This window comes from Lampetra planeri, chromosome 64 (assembly GCF_965212315.1).
Source record: "Lampetra planeri chromosome 64, kcLamPlan1.2.h2, whole genome shotgun sequence".
Lineage (NCBI taxonomy): Eukaryota > Metazoa > Chordata > Hyperoartia > Petromyzontiformes > Petromyzontidae > Lampetra > Lampetra planeri.
In genome coordinates, this window is record NC_136170.1 from 990,938 (window position 1) to 1,006,107 (window position 15,170).

Sequence of the window (15,170 nt, forward strand, 5' to 3'; positions counted from 1 at the left end):
TCCCTAAACCCAAAGCGAACGTGTGTAACGTACAAGAAACCCTGAGCCTTGTCCAGTCGATTTAGATTTCATCTAGTTAATTTTCAAGTGCATTTTGTTGTTTATACTTTCAGCACAATTACAAAATCAAGTTAGGGAGAATTAAACAGATACAGTGGTGTGACTCACTGTACGAAACCAGAGAGGATGCACAAGTGAAGCCATCGTAATGAATCGACAGCAGGACATCGAGTTGGGACCTGCCGGCAGTCACGCCGCACACAACACTGCTGCCTCACTCGCTACCCCTGGCCACGTGGATACCCTGCGCACGTGGACACCCTGCGCATCTGACCACCCTGCACACGTGACCACCCTGCACACGTGGAGACCCTGCGCACGTGACCACCCTGCACACGTGGACATCCTGCGCACGTGGACACCCTGCGCACGTGACCACCCTGCACACGTGACCACCCTGCACACGTGGAGACCCTGCACACGTGACCACTCTGCACGTGGACACCCTGCGCACGTGGACACCCTGCACACGTGACCACCCTGCACACGTGGTCACCCTGCACACGTGACCACCCTGCGCACGTGACCACCCTGCACACGTGACCACCCTGCACACGTGGACAACCTGCACACGTGACCACCCTGCGCACGTGGACCACCCTGCACACGTGACCACCCTGCGCACGTGACCACCCTGCACACATGACCACCCTGCACACGTGAAGATCCTGCACACGTGGACACCCTGCACACGTGACCACCCTGCGCACGCGGACACCCTGCGCACGTGGACAGCCCAGGGGCGGCCGCGCGTCCCGACCCAGGCGCTCCGCTGTAGCCGTTGCAGGTGACGCCATCGACGCTGTGACGACGCGGCTCTTGCGAGGAACTCGAGTCACCCGCGGCTCCCGAGGTCCCCGTCCTCTTGCTGTCTCATTCACGCTTACGGTGCGACCGCAACGACGGGGGGCCCACTGGGGCCCCACCGGGGGCCAGAGGGGCCCACCGGGAGCGGGCCGTGGAGAGGGGAAGGATGGCCGCTTTGGGGCGAGCGCCGGTAATGTGGCGTTGGCCCGGGGTGGTGGCAGCAGACGGGGCGGGAGACGGGGTCTCGACGAGAAGTGGTGAGGGACGACAACCGAGCGGCGGCCTCGGGGATGGAACGCGGAAAGGAAACGTCCGCCCAGGAGATGGAGCGATGATGAAAGCGGCTCCTGGCGTGCACGGCAGGTGCTGGATGGATCGTCAGAGACGGCGGTGGCTTTGGGGGGGGACGGAGGCCTTCATCATTCAGCAGTGGATGGACCACGGCTGATGATGATGATGATGGTGGTGGAGGCTTGGGTACACCATCATCCAGCAGTGGATTGACCACGGCTCACGACGAAGCCAAACTTCTAGAGACGCACGCCGAAGAGCACGTGAAGTCGCAATTCGTGAACAACGGAGACGACTGCGAAGCGTTGTGTGTGTGTGGGGGGAGGAGGGTGAAAAGCGTGGAAGGATGAAGTCAAAGCGAATCAAAACAAGCGAAGAAAAGCCGCTCCGGATCGAGGTGGAGCGGGCGGTGTTGACGCCGCACGAGACCCGCAGACAGCTCATCGACTTGACGGCCTCACAAACAAATGTCGTGATTGGGGTGGCGGCGGCGGAGGGGGGGGCTCGTTTCATGGGCCCCCCGCTCCCCCCACCTCGGGAATGTTGGGCTCAGGTCAAACATCCACATTTCTTCGTCACCACCACCACCACGAGCAGCCACCGACAATCCACTGCTGGATGATGACGGCTGAGCGGTTGCACCGTGCGTGGCGTGGGGGGAGCGGTGGCGCAGCGGTTAGCACGCTGCGCCACGAAGCCGGCCGACCGAGTTCGATTCCCGGTCCACGTCCGCCCTAGGTCGGCTCGGCCTTAAATGCGTATCTGGTGCCATGCGAACAACATCACCACGAGGTCACGGTGCCGTAACGGCCTTGAATGGGCACTGCGCGCTCACAGCACTTGCCCCGCCGGTCTCTTGGAGGCTACACGGGCCTTCTTTGGCTCTGTCTTTGTCATCGCATTTTTTGGAGAGCGAAGATTTTTGGAAAATCTTCTTGGCGCCGCCAGCGGCAGCCGCCGCCGCCACGGCCCGAGACCCCCAGGGGCTGCCGTGCCACCACTCGTGGCGAGAAGGGTAAATATTTACACCACGTGATGGTGGTGTTCTAAGCGAAGCGCTGCCCCCCCTCACCACCATCCCCCCACTTGATACAGCAAATCTGGCTGTGACGGTCCCACCTGATGACGGAGACTTGTGTTGCCTCCGAAACGTCGTGATTTTTTATTTATTATTATTTTATTTCTATTATTACTTTTATTAATTTAAATTTAATCTTTTACCTACGTGACTTTACCGAAAAAAACTAATAGTTTTATAATTTCCTTTTGCAAAAATGATACCCGGTGACGCTACTGCTGGGCTTTCAGTGGTGCACAATTAGCCAAAGTGCTCGCAGCGATCATCAGCGAGTCTATCTGTGAGACCAATTTGTGTTTTTTGCAGGTATCAAAAATTGATGAAAACAAAAATATGATTTCCCCTTTCCGGCAATGATTCAGGAGGTGTGAAGATGTTCAAACACCAAGTAGACACACTCCTAGTATTGCAAGGCCGCATTATATACACAAACCCTCAACCTGTGCTCGTCATGTTTTCATGTTTGCATTGCCCTTGTACTGTTCGCCTTTTGGCATTCTCTGGCTTTTGTGCCCCCTCCTCCCTTACCCCCCTCCCCCCCCCCCGTTCTTCCCCCACCTCCCCAGCCTCCCCGTCTCCCCCCATTCTCAGGGTCCCCAATTCTCAGGCTCGTCGTCCCCTTAAGAACCCCACGCTGATCATTAGCGGCACCACTCACGCCAATTAAGAGGGCCCCCGGGGTAACGCGTCCGACGAGCTCCGCTTGGCGGGGGGTGAGGTCACCGTGCGGTGGGGACTGTGTGCGCGTGACCGCGCGTATCGCTCACGCCGCGTGTGTGTGTATGTTGAACTCTTGCTTGAGAGTGAGCGAGTGCTGCGTGTGTGTGTATGTTGAACTCTTGCTTGAGAGTGAGCGAGTGCTGCGTGTGTGTGTATGTTGAACTCCTTCTTGCGAGTGAGCGAGCGAGTGCCGCGTGTGTGTGTGTATGTTGAACTCCTTCTTGTGAGCGAGCAAGCGAGTGCCGCGTGTGTGTGTATGTTGAACTCCTTCTTGCGAGCGAGCGAGTGCCGCGTGTGTGTGTATGTTGAACTTCTTGCGAGCGAGCGAGCGAGTGCCGCGTGTGTGTGTATGTTGAACTCCTCCTTGCGAGCGAGCGAGCACCGCGTGTGTGTGTGTATGTTGAACTCCTTCTTGCGAGCGAGCATGTGCCACGTATGTGTGTATGTTCAACTCCTTCTTGCGAGCGAGCGAGCGAGCGAGTGCCGCGTGTGTGTGTATGTTGAACTTCTAGCGAGCGAGCGAGTGCCGCGTGTGTGTGTATGTTGAACTTCTAGCGAGTGAGCGAGTGCCGCGTGTGTGTGTATGTTGAACTCCTTCTTGCGAGCGAGCGCGGCGTGTGTGTGTATGTTGAACTCCTTATTGCGAGCGAGCGAGTGCCGCGTGTGTGTGTATGTTGAACTCCTTCTTGCGAGCGAACGAGCGAGTGCCGCGTGTGTGTGTGTGTTGAACTCCTCCTAGCGAGCGAGCGAGCGAGCGAGCGCTGCGAGTGTGTGTATGTTGAACTCCTTCTTGCGAGTGAGCGAGCGAGTGCCGCGTGTGTGTGTATGTTGAACTTCTAGCGAGCGAGCGAGTGCCGCGTGTGTGTGTATGTTGAACTCCTTCTTGCGAGTGAGCGAGCGAGTGCCGCGTGTGTGTGTATGTTGAACTCCTTCTTGCGAGTGAGCGAGCGAGCGAGTGCCGCGTGTGTGTGTATGTTGAACTCCTTCTTGCAAGTGAGCGAACGAGTGCCACGTGTGTGTGTATGTTGAACTTCTTGTGAGCGAGCGAGTGCTGCGTGTGTGTGTATGTTGAACTTCTTGCGAACGAGCATGTGCCGCGTGTGAACGCGTGTTCCGTTCCGGGTCCCGGCGGTCCCGCGGGCGCTGAGCTCACGGCCCGTCCGCGTGAGAGCGAGAGGTCAAACCGGGCCGGCGCGGGCGATGGCTTCAGCCGCCTCGTCGCACTCGGTTCGTAATGAAAGCTGTTGTTATCATCGTCATCGGTCGTCGACGTCTATACTTACCCGTCAAACTGAGCATACGCGAAGCATCAATCACCATATAACCATAACCCCATCAGCATGATCGTGTTCATGCTGTCACCACCGCCATCATCACCATCATTATTATTATCAACAACGTCGAAACTTTCCCATCGTCTGAAAGTCAGAGTGACCGACTGCGGCCCACGTGCGCAGAGGCATTGGCGCTCATCTCCTGCTTGCAGCCCTGCAGAGTCGGTGGTGGAAGTTTCACATTCACGTGGCGGGGGCCAGTCTATTCCAGAGGACAGCCCACTGTTGGCTTTCGCAAGCGGCGCTACTCGTTTAAATGAGTACTCGAAGAAGTCGCTTATCATTATCACGTGGAAATGTACAGCAGGAGCCAAATACTCTAAACGTGTTCGGGAAAACCGGAGGACCCGGAGAGAAGAATCCACGCAACCACGGGGAGAGAGAAAGACACGCAAACTCCAAATATTACGAGAGGTATCGTCAGGGTCGGGATCGAACCCACCGACCTCCTGTAGACTAGGCGAGGTAGCTAACATCTCCTAGTCAACCCCCGGGTAAACACCCCCAACCCGCACGCAGACACTTGCACACACACACGCCGGTTCGCCGGGTGGCGGCCGGACAAAGAGGTCGCAACCGGGTACCTGATACTCGTACCCTACCCGATACCCGGCTACCCGTAACCGGCCAGGTACGGGCACGGGTACCCGTTTGCGACCCTGGTGCGGCCGAGTACGGGTAGGCCGTGAGTCACCGGTGAGTAACCGTTTGTCACTCATTTCCCAACGTCTTGTCTCTTCTCACAATTCAAGTTCCTAGAATCAACCCACCCGCGCCTGCAACATGGCTTCATCCCAGAGGTCGCAATCGGGTACCCGTACTCGTACCCTACCCGATACTCGGCCGGGTACAGGTAGCCGGGTATCGGGTAGGGTACGGGTACGGGTACCCGTTTGCGACCCTGGTTCGGCCGGGTACGGGTACGGCTAAGGAATCAAAACCCGTTTGCGACCTCTGCCGCCGGGTTCTTACCGGCGCACTCGGGGCGGTCGGCGCGCGGCACGCACTCCACGGAGCCGGCGCGGCACGAGCAGGAGTGGCACGCGTCGCCCTCCCAGCGCTCGTCGTGGGCGCGGGCGCGCCCCTGCCACTCGCACGCCGGCCGGCGGCACTCGCAGGACTCCAGCTGCTTCACGCGACCCACCAACTCCACGTTCTGCCAGCGGGGGGGGGGGGGGGGCGGTGTAAAAGGGGGGGGGGGGTGGGAAGGGGCGCAGGAATGGGCAGCAAGGGGGGCAGCAAGGGGGCAGGAAGGGGGCAGGAAGGGGCGGGAGGGATGTGAGAATCGGGGCAGGGCATGTAGCAGGATGTCACATCGCAGGAGAGAGCGAGTCTTGTTGGGATCTCAGGTGGTTAAATAGACGGGCGAAACGTCGGACTCAGATTGCAAATGTTGTGGCTTGGATCTCCAACACACCGGTTAGTGCTGTACTAGTATACTACACTATACACTACACTACTATACACTACACTATACACCACACTATACACTAGTGCTGTACTAGTAATGAATCGGCACGTTCTGTTTACGTGACAACCTTTACTAGTTGGCTGTGTCGGGTGGTGGCGGGTTTAACAACACATTTATATTTACGCGATCTCACCCAAAAATATATATATATCGAACAAAATCACGACAACAACACAAAAAACAGTGCCATAAAAGAGTCTCCACCTTTCTCACTGCAGACCAAAAACCCAGACGTGTTTCTCCATTAACGCAGGGGTCGATTGTCATAAAATGTCCAGCAGTGACGCTGTCGTAGCGGACCTCATACATTCATACCGCCTGAACGCAGATTCCCATAAGAGTGGCAACCCTGGTGTGTGGGTGAGTGAGTGTGTGAGTGAGTGGGTGAGTGGGTGGGTGGGTGAGTGGGTGAGTGGGTGGGTGGGTGAGTGAGTGGGTGAGTGGGTGTGTGAGTGGGTGAGTGGGTGATTGTGTTAGTGAGTGAGTGGGTGAGTGAGTGAGTGAATGAGTGTGTGAGTGGGTGAGTGAGTAGGTGGGTGGGTGAGTGTGTGAGTGGGTGAGTGAGTGAGTGGGTGGGTGAGTGAGTGTGTTAGTGGGTGGGTGGGTGAGTGAGTGAGTGAGTGGGTGAGTGAGTGAGTGAGTGTGAGTGGGTGAGTGAGTGGGTGGGTGGGTGGGTGAGTGTGTGAGTGAGTGGGTGGGTGGGTGAGTGAGTGTGTTAGTGGGTGGGTGAGTGAGTGGTGGGTGAGTGAGTGAGTGAGTGAGTGAGTGCGTGAGTGGGTGGGTGGGTGGGTGAGTGAGTGTGTGGGTGAGTGAGTGTGTGGGTGAGTGAGTGTGTGGGTGAGTGAGTGGGTTAGTGAGTGGGTGGGTGGATGAGTGAGTGAGTGGGTGGGTGAGTGGGTGCGTGAGTGGGTGGGTGAGTGGATGGGTGGGTGGGTGCGTGAGTGGGTGGGTGAGTGAGTGTTTGAGTGGGTGAGTGGGTGGGTGAGTGGTTGGGTGAGTTGGTGAGCGAGTGGTTGGGTGAGTTGGTGAGCGAGTGGTTGGGTGAGTAGAGCCGGGTGAGAGCAAGGGGGGGCTATGGGGGGGGCTCTGAGTGAGAGAGTGACCCGTCAAATCTGGACATCCACACAGGGTCCCCCCCCCCCCTTGCATTGTTACTCGCTCACAATACATCACCTCGGCAGGGCGGGCGTGTTTGTTTAGTGGGGGGGGGGGGGTTACACGGCTCACTCTGTCACACACACGGAGAGCGAGAGGGTGAGTGGGGTGAGTGGGGTGGGGGGCCAGGAGGAGGGGGGGGGGCGTTTGGGCACGAGGAGAGCCTTGCCCTGAGCTCACTGGTCAACACAAAGGAGGCTGTTATCACTGGCGGTGTGCGCCAGTGCCTGTGTGTGTGTGCGTGTGTGTGTGCAAGTGTGTGCGTGTGTGCGGTAGTGTAGCGGTTAGCGCACTGCGCTATGAACCTGGCGACACGAGTTCGATTCCCGCTCACGGCCAACACCAGTGACGATTATCTGAACCGGTCCCGGCCTCCCCTAGGTCGACTCAGCCTCAAATGAGTACCTGGTGAGGTGTGTAAACATCGTCACTGGGGAGACAAAGGCGGTCGGGCGTGGTGCTGGCCACCCACCCCCTCGTGTACCGTTCTGGCCTTCATAGGTGCTCGCTAACAGCACTTGCCCCTACAGTCTGTTAAGGCTATACGGGGGATCTGTGTGTGTGCAAGTGTGTGTGTGAGTGTTTGTGCAAGTATGTGTGTGTGTGTGTGCAAGTGTGTGTGTGAGTGTTTGTGCAAGTGTGTATGTGTGTGAGTGTGTGTGCAAGTGTGTGTGCAAGTGTGTGTATGTGTGCGTGTGTGCGTGCGCGTGTGCGTGTGTGCGTGCGCGTGTGCGTGCGCGTGTGCGTGCGTGTGTACCTGTGTGTGTGTGTGTGTGCGCGTGTGTGCCTGTGCGTGTGTGCCTGTGCGTGTGTGTGCGTGTGTGCCTGTGCGTGTGTGCCTGTGCGTGTGTGCCTGTGCGTGTGTGCCTGTGCGTGTGTGCCTGTGCGTGTGTGTGCGCGTGTGTGCGTGTGCGTGTGTGCGTTCGAGCGGAGTGGAGTGGCAGTGGAGTGATGCGCGCTACGCTGCGCTACGGACACGGGTGTCCCGAGTTCGACTCCTGTTCACGACCACCAAGTGACGATTCTCTGAACCGGTCCTGAACCTTCCCCGAGGTCGGCTCAGACTCAAATGTGTACCTGGCGGTGCGCTGTGAACATCGCCACTGGGGAGACAAAGGCGGCTGAGGGTGGTGCTGGCCACCAACAACCCCTGGTGTACAGTCATAGGTGCTCGCTAACAGCACTTGCCCTAACAGTCTGGTAAGGCTGTACGGGGGATCTTTGTATTTGTGCGTGCTTAATTCACCATCACCATCATCATCAATGTGAGGTCCACTATCATCGTTATCATCACCAGTAAGATCTCGTGTGATCACGATCATTGTCGTGATCTAACATCATCATCCTCTTCATCATCCTTTATAGATATCTCCATCATCATCACCATCGACATCATCGATAAAAGTGCAGCAATAGTGTCACAATAATCAGTTTCGGATGATCAGAAATGTCGCGTCTTAAGCCTGAGTATTCATCCAAAACTTGGGGTCGCATCATCTAACAAAGACAAAGCTCCCCCGTATAACCTTAACAGATTGTTGGGGCAAGTGCTGTGAGTGGACAGCTGGCACTCTACCCCACTCACTCACCCCCACTCACCACGCCCTCACTCACTCACCCACACTCACCTCACACTCACTCACCCCCACTCACCACTCACTCATCCACACTCACCACTCACTCAACAACACTCACTCACCCACACTCACTACTCACCCTCACTCACCCACACTCACCCACTCAACCACACTCACCACTCACCACTCACTCACCCACACTCACATTCCTCCCAACCACTTTCACCCACCACCACTTTCACCACCACCACTTTCACCACCACCGCCGCCACCACCACGGTTCACCGAGCCGGAGGAATTTTTTTTGGCGCGCGGGCGCCATTCAAAACGTTCATTAATTTTGTGCGAAACAAGAAAAATAACGACGAACAAAACGAGGTCAGCGCCAGGCGACAGCACAGCCGCTGCGGGGGACGGGGGGGGGGGTCGTGCCGGGGGGGTCTGTCACTTGGCCGGCGAACACCCTGCCGACAAGTTCGATTCCCGTCCCAGTCAACCGGTGATGCAAACTCGGCACGACGCGACCGCGTGCTTCGCCACGGTGCGAAGTGAAGCCGTGAGCCACACGAGGAAGGATTAGAACCCATTACTGTGCAGCCCCCCCCCCAACCAGCCGCTTCACACAGCCCCCCCCCCCTAGCCATCATGCCTAGATCCCTGCACCTCCGATCATAAACGGCGAACCAAGATATAAGAAACTCGTGGAGCGAAACGTCGAACATCGCACCGAGCAACCGTACAGTTTATTGTCCTTCCCCGCACCTCCGATTAGTACGGTTGGCTACGTACGGTGCGAAAGAGGTTCAACATACACACATAGACTCACACAGAGACCCATAGACTCACAGAGACCCGTAGACTCACAGAGACCCGTAGACTCACAGAGACCCATAGACTCACACAGAGACCCATAGACTCATACAGAGACCCGTAGACTCACACAGAGATCCATAGACTCACACAGAGATCCATAGACTCACACAGAGACCCACAGACTCACACAGAGACCCATAGACTCACACAGAGACCCATAGACTCACACAGAGACCCGTAGACTCACACAGAGACCCGTAGACTCACACAGAGATCCGTAGACTAACACAGAGACCCATAGACTCACACAGAGACCCATAGACTCGCACAAAGACCCATAGACTCACGCAGAGATCCATAGACTCACACAGAGACCCACAGACTCACACTTAGACCTACAGACTCACACAGAGACCCATAGACTCACACACAGACACAGACTCACGCAGAGACCCATAGTTTGTTGTCCTTCCCCCCAATTAACACGGTTGGCTACGTACGGTGCGAAAAAATTCCAACATACCTACATACATGTGACCACCACGTTCGATGTACAATGTGCTCTCGACCTTGCTCAGGTCACCCACTCAACATAGTTGGGGGTCTAAACAACAACAATAATAATAAGGCCACGCTTTGGGGCCCTCTGCTGAGTCGGTGGTCTGGACAAGGCTGAGAATCGCCGTGCGCGCGTGTCGGTCGCGTGGCGCTGACCGCATCGCCGTTGACCGGATCGCCGTTGGCCGCATCGCTGCCATCACCGGGCAATCCGCGAGGACATCTGCGTCTTCCGGACGGGGGCGGCCGGTCTGTTTGGGCCATTGTCGCTGCTCCCCCCTCGAATCTTTGGATCGTCTCTTCCCCCCCCCCTCCAGGATTTTTTGTTAATGAGCATTTACAACGTGCGGTCCATCGTCGGATGTCCGGCAAAGGGGGCGCGGGACTTTGCAAAACGCCGGATAATCACGTGAAATAGATTGTCATTAAAAAATTGCTTAATGTTGCACATTCTTGCACGACGTTACGTTTTTCGGTGTGTGTTCGTGTTTTTTGTGTTTTTAATTTGTTTACCGTGTGAAATTGACATAGGTGAACACACAAATGGACGCAAATAAATGGCCTGCTGTAACAAGTGACTCTATCCACTGAACCGTACTCACCACTCCAATCTCGAAGACTCTGCATTATGGGGTGATGTGTATATACGTGCAGTATTGTCATTGTTTAAGTTGTACGCAGTGTATAATGTACCCCATGCAATATTTGTCACTGAAATCAAGCGTATCTACACTGATGTGTCACACGCACATGCCGACGACTGGTTAACAGCCTTTGGAGCGTTGGAAGCAGCCCTGATAATCGTGCAGTGCCAGATAATCGATGATCAACCGTACACACATGCTAGCTGACACAACAGCGTGGACTAATATCCATCTGTCCCATCGCTACTGGAATAGAACGCTGCCCCCCCTCGAACACACGCGTATATTCTCTCCTCCCGAGCGCTCCGATAGCCTCCCACCACGCTATGAAAGCCCTCGCTCCTATTGGCCGAAAACATCTTAATATACAGAGGGGACTGCAGAGCTTGGGAACTCGTTGGCAGCGACAAGACCGGCTCGCCGCGCGGCTCCTGCTGCCTGCCCCGCTCGTCCACGGTCCCCCCCTCCAGCCTGCTCCCATGCGTCACGACTTGTCGAGCGAAACTAAACTCACACTATAAACAATGTTTTTTTTTGTTTGCCGTTCAAGGCCCCACTGAGCTACGTAGCTCGTTCGCAGAAGCGACCCGGCCATCGCAAACGATGGCTCAACGGAGCGGCTTATCGCGCGGAAATTGACATCGGGCAAAATATTATGAAACGCGCGGCGATGTTGACTCCAAATGTGGACGGAAAAAGCGGAGGGCCCGGAGATGAATCCACGCGATCACGGGGAGAGAGAGAGAGAGAAACACGCAAAGTCAAAACATACAGCAGCAGCAGGCGTCGTCGGGGTCGGGATTGAACCGACGACCTCCTGCGTACCCAGGTGAGGTGGTTAACATCTCCTAGCCACCGTGATGATGAGAGAGAGACACGCAGACTCCAAATATACAGCAGCAGGCGTCATTAGGGTCGAGATCGAACCCACGACCTCCTGCGTACCCTGGCGAGGTAGTTAACATCTCCTAGCCACCGTGATGATGATGAGAGAGAGAGACACTGAAACTCCAAATACACAGCAGCAGGCGTCAGGGTCGGGATCGAACCCACGGCCTCCTGTAGACCAGGCGAGGTGGTTAACATCTCCTAGCCACGGTGGCGCCCCGATTGCCATCGCCGTGAACGATGCGCTCGATATGAAACGTAAACACTTCGCGGATAACGAAGCATCTTGCGTCGGCAGTGGAGCGTGGCCACAAATGTAACCAAAACAACGCGAGGCATTCGTCAGCGTCAACGCGGTCTCTCCGTGCACGGCAAAGGCGGTGCCAAGGCCCAAGCCGTTTTCATTTTAAACATTATTGTTATTACGTAACACGTCCCTGTATAGCGTTGACAAGACCGTCGGGTCGAGCGCTTCTGGATTTGAAGTTTTCGTGACTGCAAGGATTCATACTCTTTGTTTTTTTCGGTAAAGTCACGTGGGTAAAACATTTAAATAAATTAAATCACGACGTTTCGGGCGCAACACAAGCGTCCATTCCTGAAGAAGGATGCTTGTGTTGCACCCGAAACGTCGTGATTTAATTTATTCAAAAATTTGACCCACGTGACTTTATCGAAAAAACAAAGAGTATGAGTCGAGCGCTGTATGCGAGCAGCGTCTACGAAGGCCGGCACGGCGTGTGACGGGGGTCGGGTGGCCGGCACGACGGTTAGCCGCTTTTGTCTTCCCAGTGCTGGTGGTCACACAGCGGTCCTGTGACCGAGTTGAAATGTTTGCCGGGTCTGTAGGGCGGCGCGCTAACCCACCACACCGCCCGCAACGTACGAAGACGCACGGTGACAACAACAACAACAACAACCGCCATTCGCCACCAAGTGGCAGTGACGTCACCGCAGCGCCTGTGCCAGGCTACGTGCACGTTGAGGCCACGTGAAGTTCTTAAATTTGGAGCTTTCGTGACTGCAGGAATTACTCTTTGGTTCTTTCGGTAAAGTCACGTATAAAGATAAAATATTATTTAATTTATTATTTTATCTTTATACGTGACTTTACCGAAAGAACCAAAGAGCCACGTGAAGTGTCGAGGGGCAGACCCAGGTGCCACGGGTCGACTGACTGAGATGATTGGCCGATGCGCCACCTGTGCCAACTTGCTGACACACACACATGCGAGTACAAATTGTGCCCTGACCTCAACACAGCAGCAGCAGCAGCAGCAGAATTACTGCAGCTGCTGCTGGCGCTAGAGAGAGAGATAGAGCAGCCCCAGCGCTTGCTGCGCTGACAGATCTGAAGCGATGAACTCCGCGTGACGCCTGGCGCAAACGTCGGCCAAAAAGAAAACCCGCGTGGTAAAAGCCGGCCACAGCTGACGTTGAGGCCCACTCACACACCCCCCGCCCCCCCCCCCCGCCCCCCCCCCACAGCATCGAACTTTAGTGGAGGAATTTAATAACGCAGCTCCGCGACTGGGAAGAATATCTTGGACGTCTTTCATTCTCGAGATTTATTTTGGTGGAATCTGCTTTGGCTGTTTTGTTTTAAATCTTTACCCAACACAGAATTACATTTAACAAAAATATAATAATATATATCAAAACGTGCGCTGCAACGGATTGAATATCGGACGCAGCTGCTGGGGTGCGGGACGCGCTACGTAGACCGGCGCGATCGAACAGATTCCCGGCAAATTATGATGAGGATGTCTCCCTCCCTCTCCCACGCGGCCTCCCATTCAACACGTGAACGTCGCTGGGCCGACGGTTCTGACCAAACGCCAACCTTGGCCCGCCGACGTCGGCATGTTTACTGGATACGTGTGTTTGTACGTTCAACTTGGTTCGCACCGTACGTAGCCAACCGTGCTAATCGGAGGTTTGGGGGAAAGACAACAGATTATGGATTTCTGTTCGAGTCTATGGGTCTCTGTGTGAGTCCATGGGTCTCTGTGTGAGTCTATGGGTCTCTGTGTGAGTCCATGGGTCTCTGTGTGAGTCCATGGGTCTCTGTGTGAGTCTATGGGTCTCTGTGTGAGTCTATGGGTCTCTAGGTCTCTGTGTGAGTCTATGGGTCTCTGTGTGAGTCTATGAGTCTCTGTGTAAATCTATGGACCTCTGTGTGAGTCTATGAGTCTCTGTGTGAGTTTATGGGTCTATGTGTGAGTCTATGGGTCTCTGTGTGAGTCTATGGGTCTCTGTGTGATGAGTCTGTGGGTCTCTGTGTGAGTCTATGGGTCTCTGTGTGAGTCTATGGGTCTCTGTGTGAGTCTATGGGTCTCTGTGTGAGTCTATGGGTCTCTGTGTGAGTCTATGGGTCTCTGTGTGAGTCTATGAGTCTCTGTGTAAATCTATGGACCTCTGTGTGAGTCTATGCGTCTCTGTGTGAGTTTATGGGTCTCTGTGTGAGTCTATGGGTCTCTGTGTGAGTCTATGGGTCTCTGTGTGATGAGTCTATGGGTCTCTATGTGATGAGTCTATGGGTCTCTGTGTGAGTCTATGGGTCTCTGTGTGAGTCTATGGGTCTCTGTGTGAGTCTGTGGGTCTCTGTGTGAGTCTGTGGGTCTCAGGGTCTCTGTGTGAGTCTATGGGTCTCTGTGTGAGTCTGTGGGTCTCTGTGTGAGTCTATGGATCTCTGTGTGAGTCTATGTATGTATGTTAAACCTCTTTCGCACCGTACGTAGCCAACCGTGCTAATCGGAGGTGCGGGGAAGGACAACAGACTGCACGGTTGCCCGGTGCGATGTTCGACGTTTCGCTCCACAAGTCTCGTATATCTTCGTTCGCCGTGTATGATCGGCAACTCTGGCAAGCCGGTGCCGGTTACGACTCAGGCAAGCACACCGCACCAAGTACTCATTGAGTCAACCTATGGGAGGCCCAGGACCGATTCAGATAATCGTCACTGGCGATGGTGGCCTCGTGAACGGGAAGGTCCGTAGCGCAGGGCGCCAACCACCGCTTTCAACAGACTATTGGGGCAAGTGCTGTTAGCTAGTTAGCACCACCTATGAAGGCCGGAGTGGCACACGAGGGGGTGGGTGGCCAACACCACGCCCGGCCGCCTTTGTCTCCCCAGTGGCGATGTTTACACACCGCACCAGGTACACACCAACATATACGCATGGTTAAATTTCGATTTAAAGCTTTCGTGACTGCAGGGATTCATCTTCTTGGTTCTTTCGGTCACGTAGAAGGGAAGTAATAAAATAATAAAAATAAGACGCTGTCTCCCCGACAGACCTGGTCTTCACCTGAGGACGGCTGCTTGCGTTGTGGCCGAAACGTCGTGAGAATTATTTTATTATGTTTTATTTTTATTATTTTATTACTTCCCTTCTACGCGACTTTACCGAAAGAACCAAGAAGATATACGCACTGGTGTAGACACAGACGCCCCCCGCATGTACCTGAGCCTTGAGCATGTCCAGCATGGTGGCGAGGCCCTGGAACTCCTGCTCCAGCCGGGACAAGCGACCAGCGGCGTCTCCGGAGGACAGGGGCGGGCGGGCGGCGACGCGCGCCACCGTGTCCGTGTCCAGCCTGCACCACAAAGACATCCCCTGAAGCCTTAACAGACTGCCGGAGGCAAGAGCTGTCGGGTAGCACCTACGAAAGCCGGCATGACACACGAGGGGGTGGCCAGTACCATGCCCAGCCACACACTCCACACAGAGCACACACACTGCACACACCACACACTACACACACACTACA

General features: G+C 55.4%; 1 protein-coding gene across 1 annotated transcript in view; it reads right to left on the minus strand.

Moving 5' to 3' along the window:
• The window catches only part of LOC144737021 (kielin/chordin-like protein), a 110,258-nt gene that overhangs the window by 61,452 nt on the left and 33,636 nt on the right, over positions 1-15,170 (minus strand). The window contains 2 exon segments of the mRNA XM_078619671.1: positions 5,263-5,446; positions 14,864-14,996. Coding sequence (XP_078475797.1) covers positions 5,263-5,446; positions 14,864-14,996 — 317 coding nt within the window.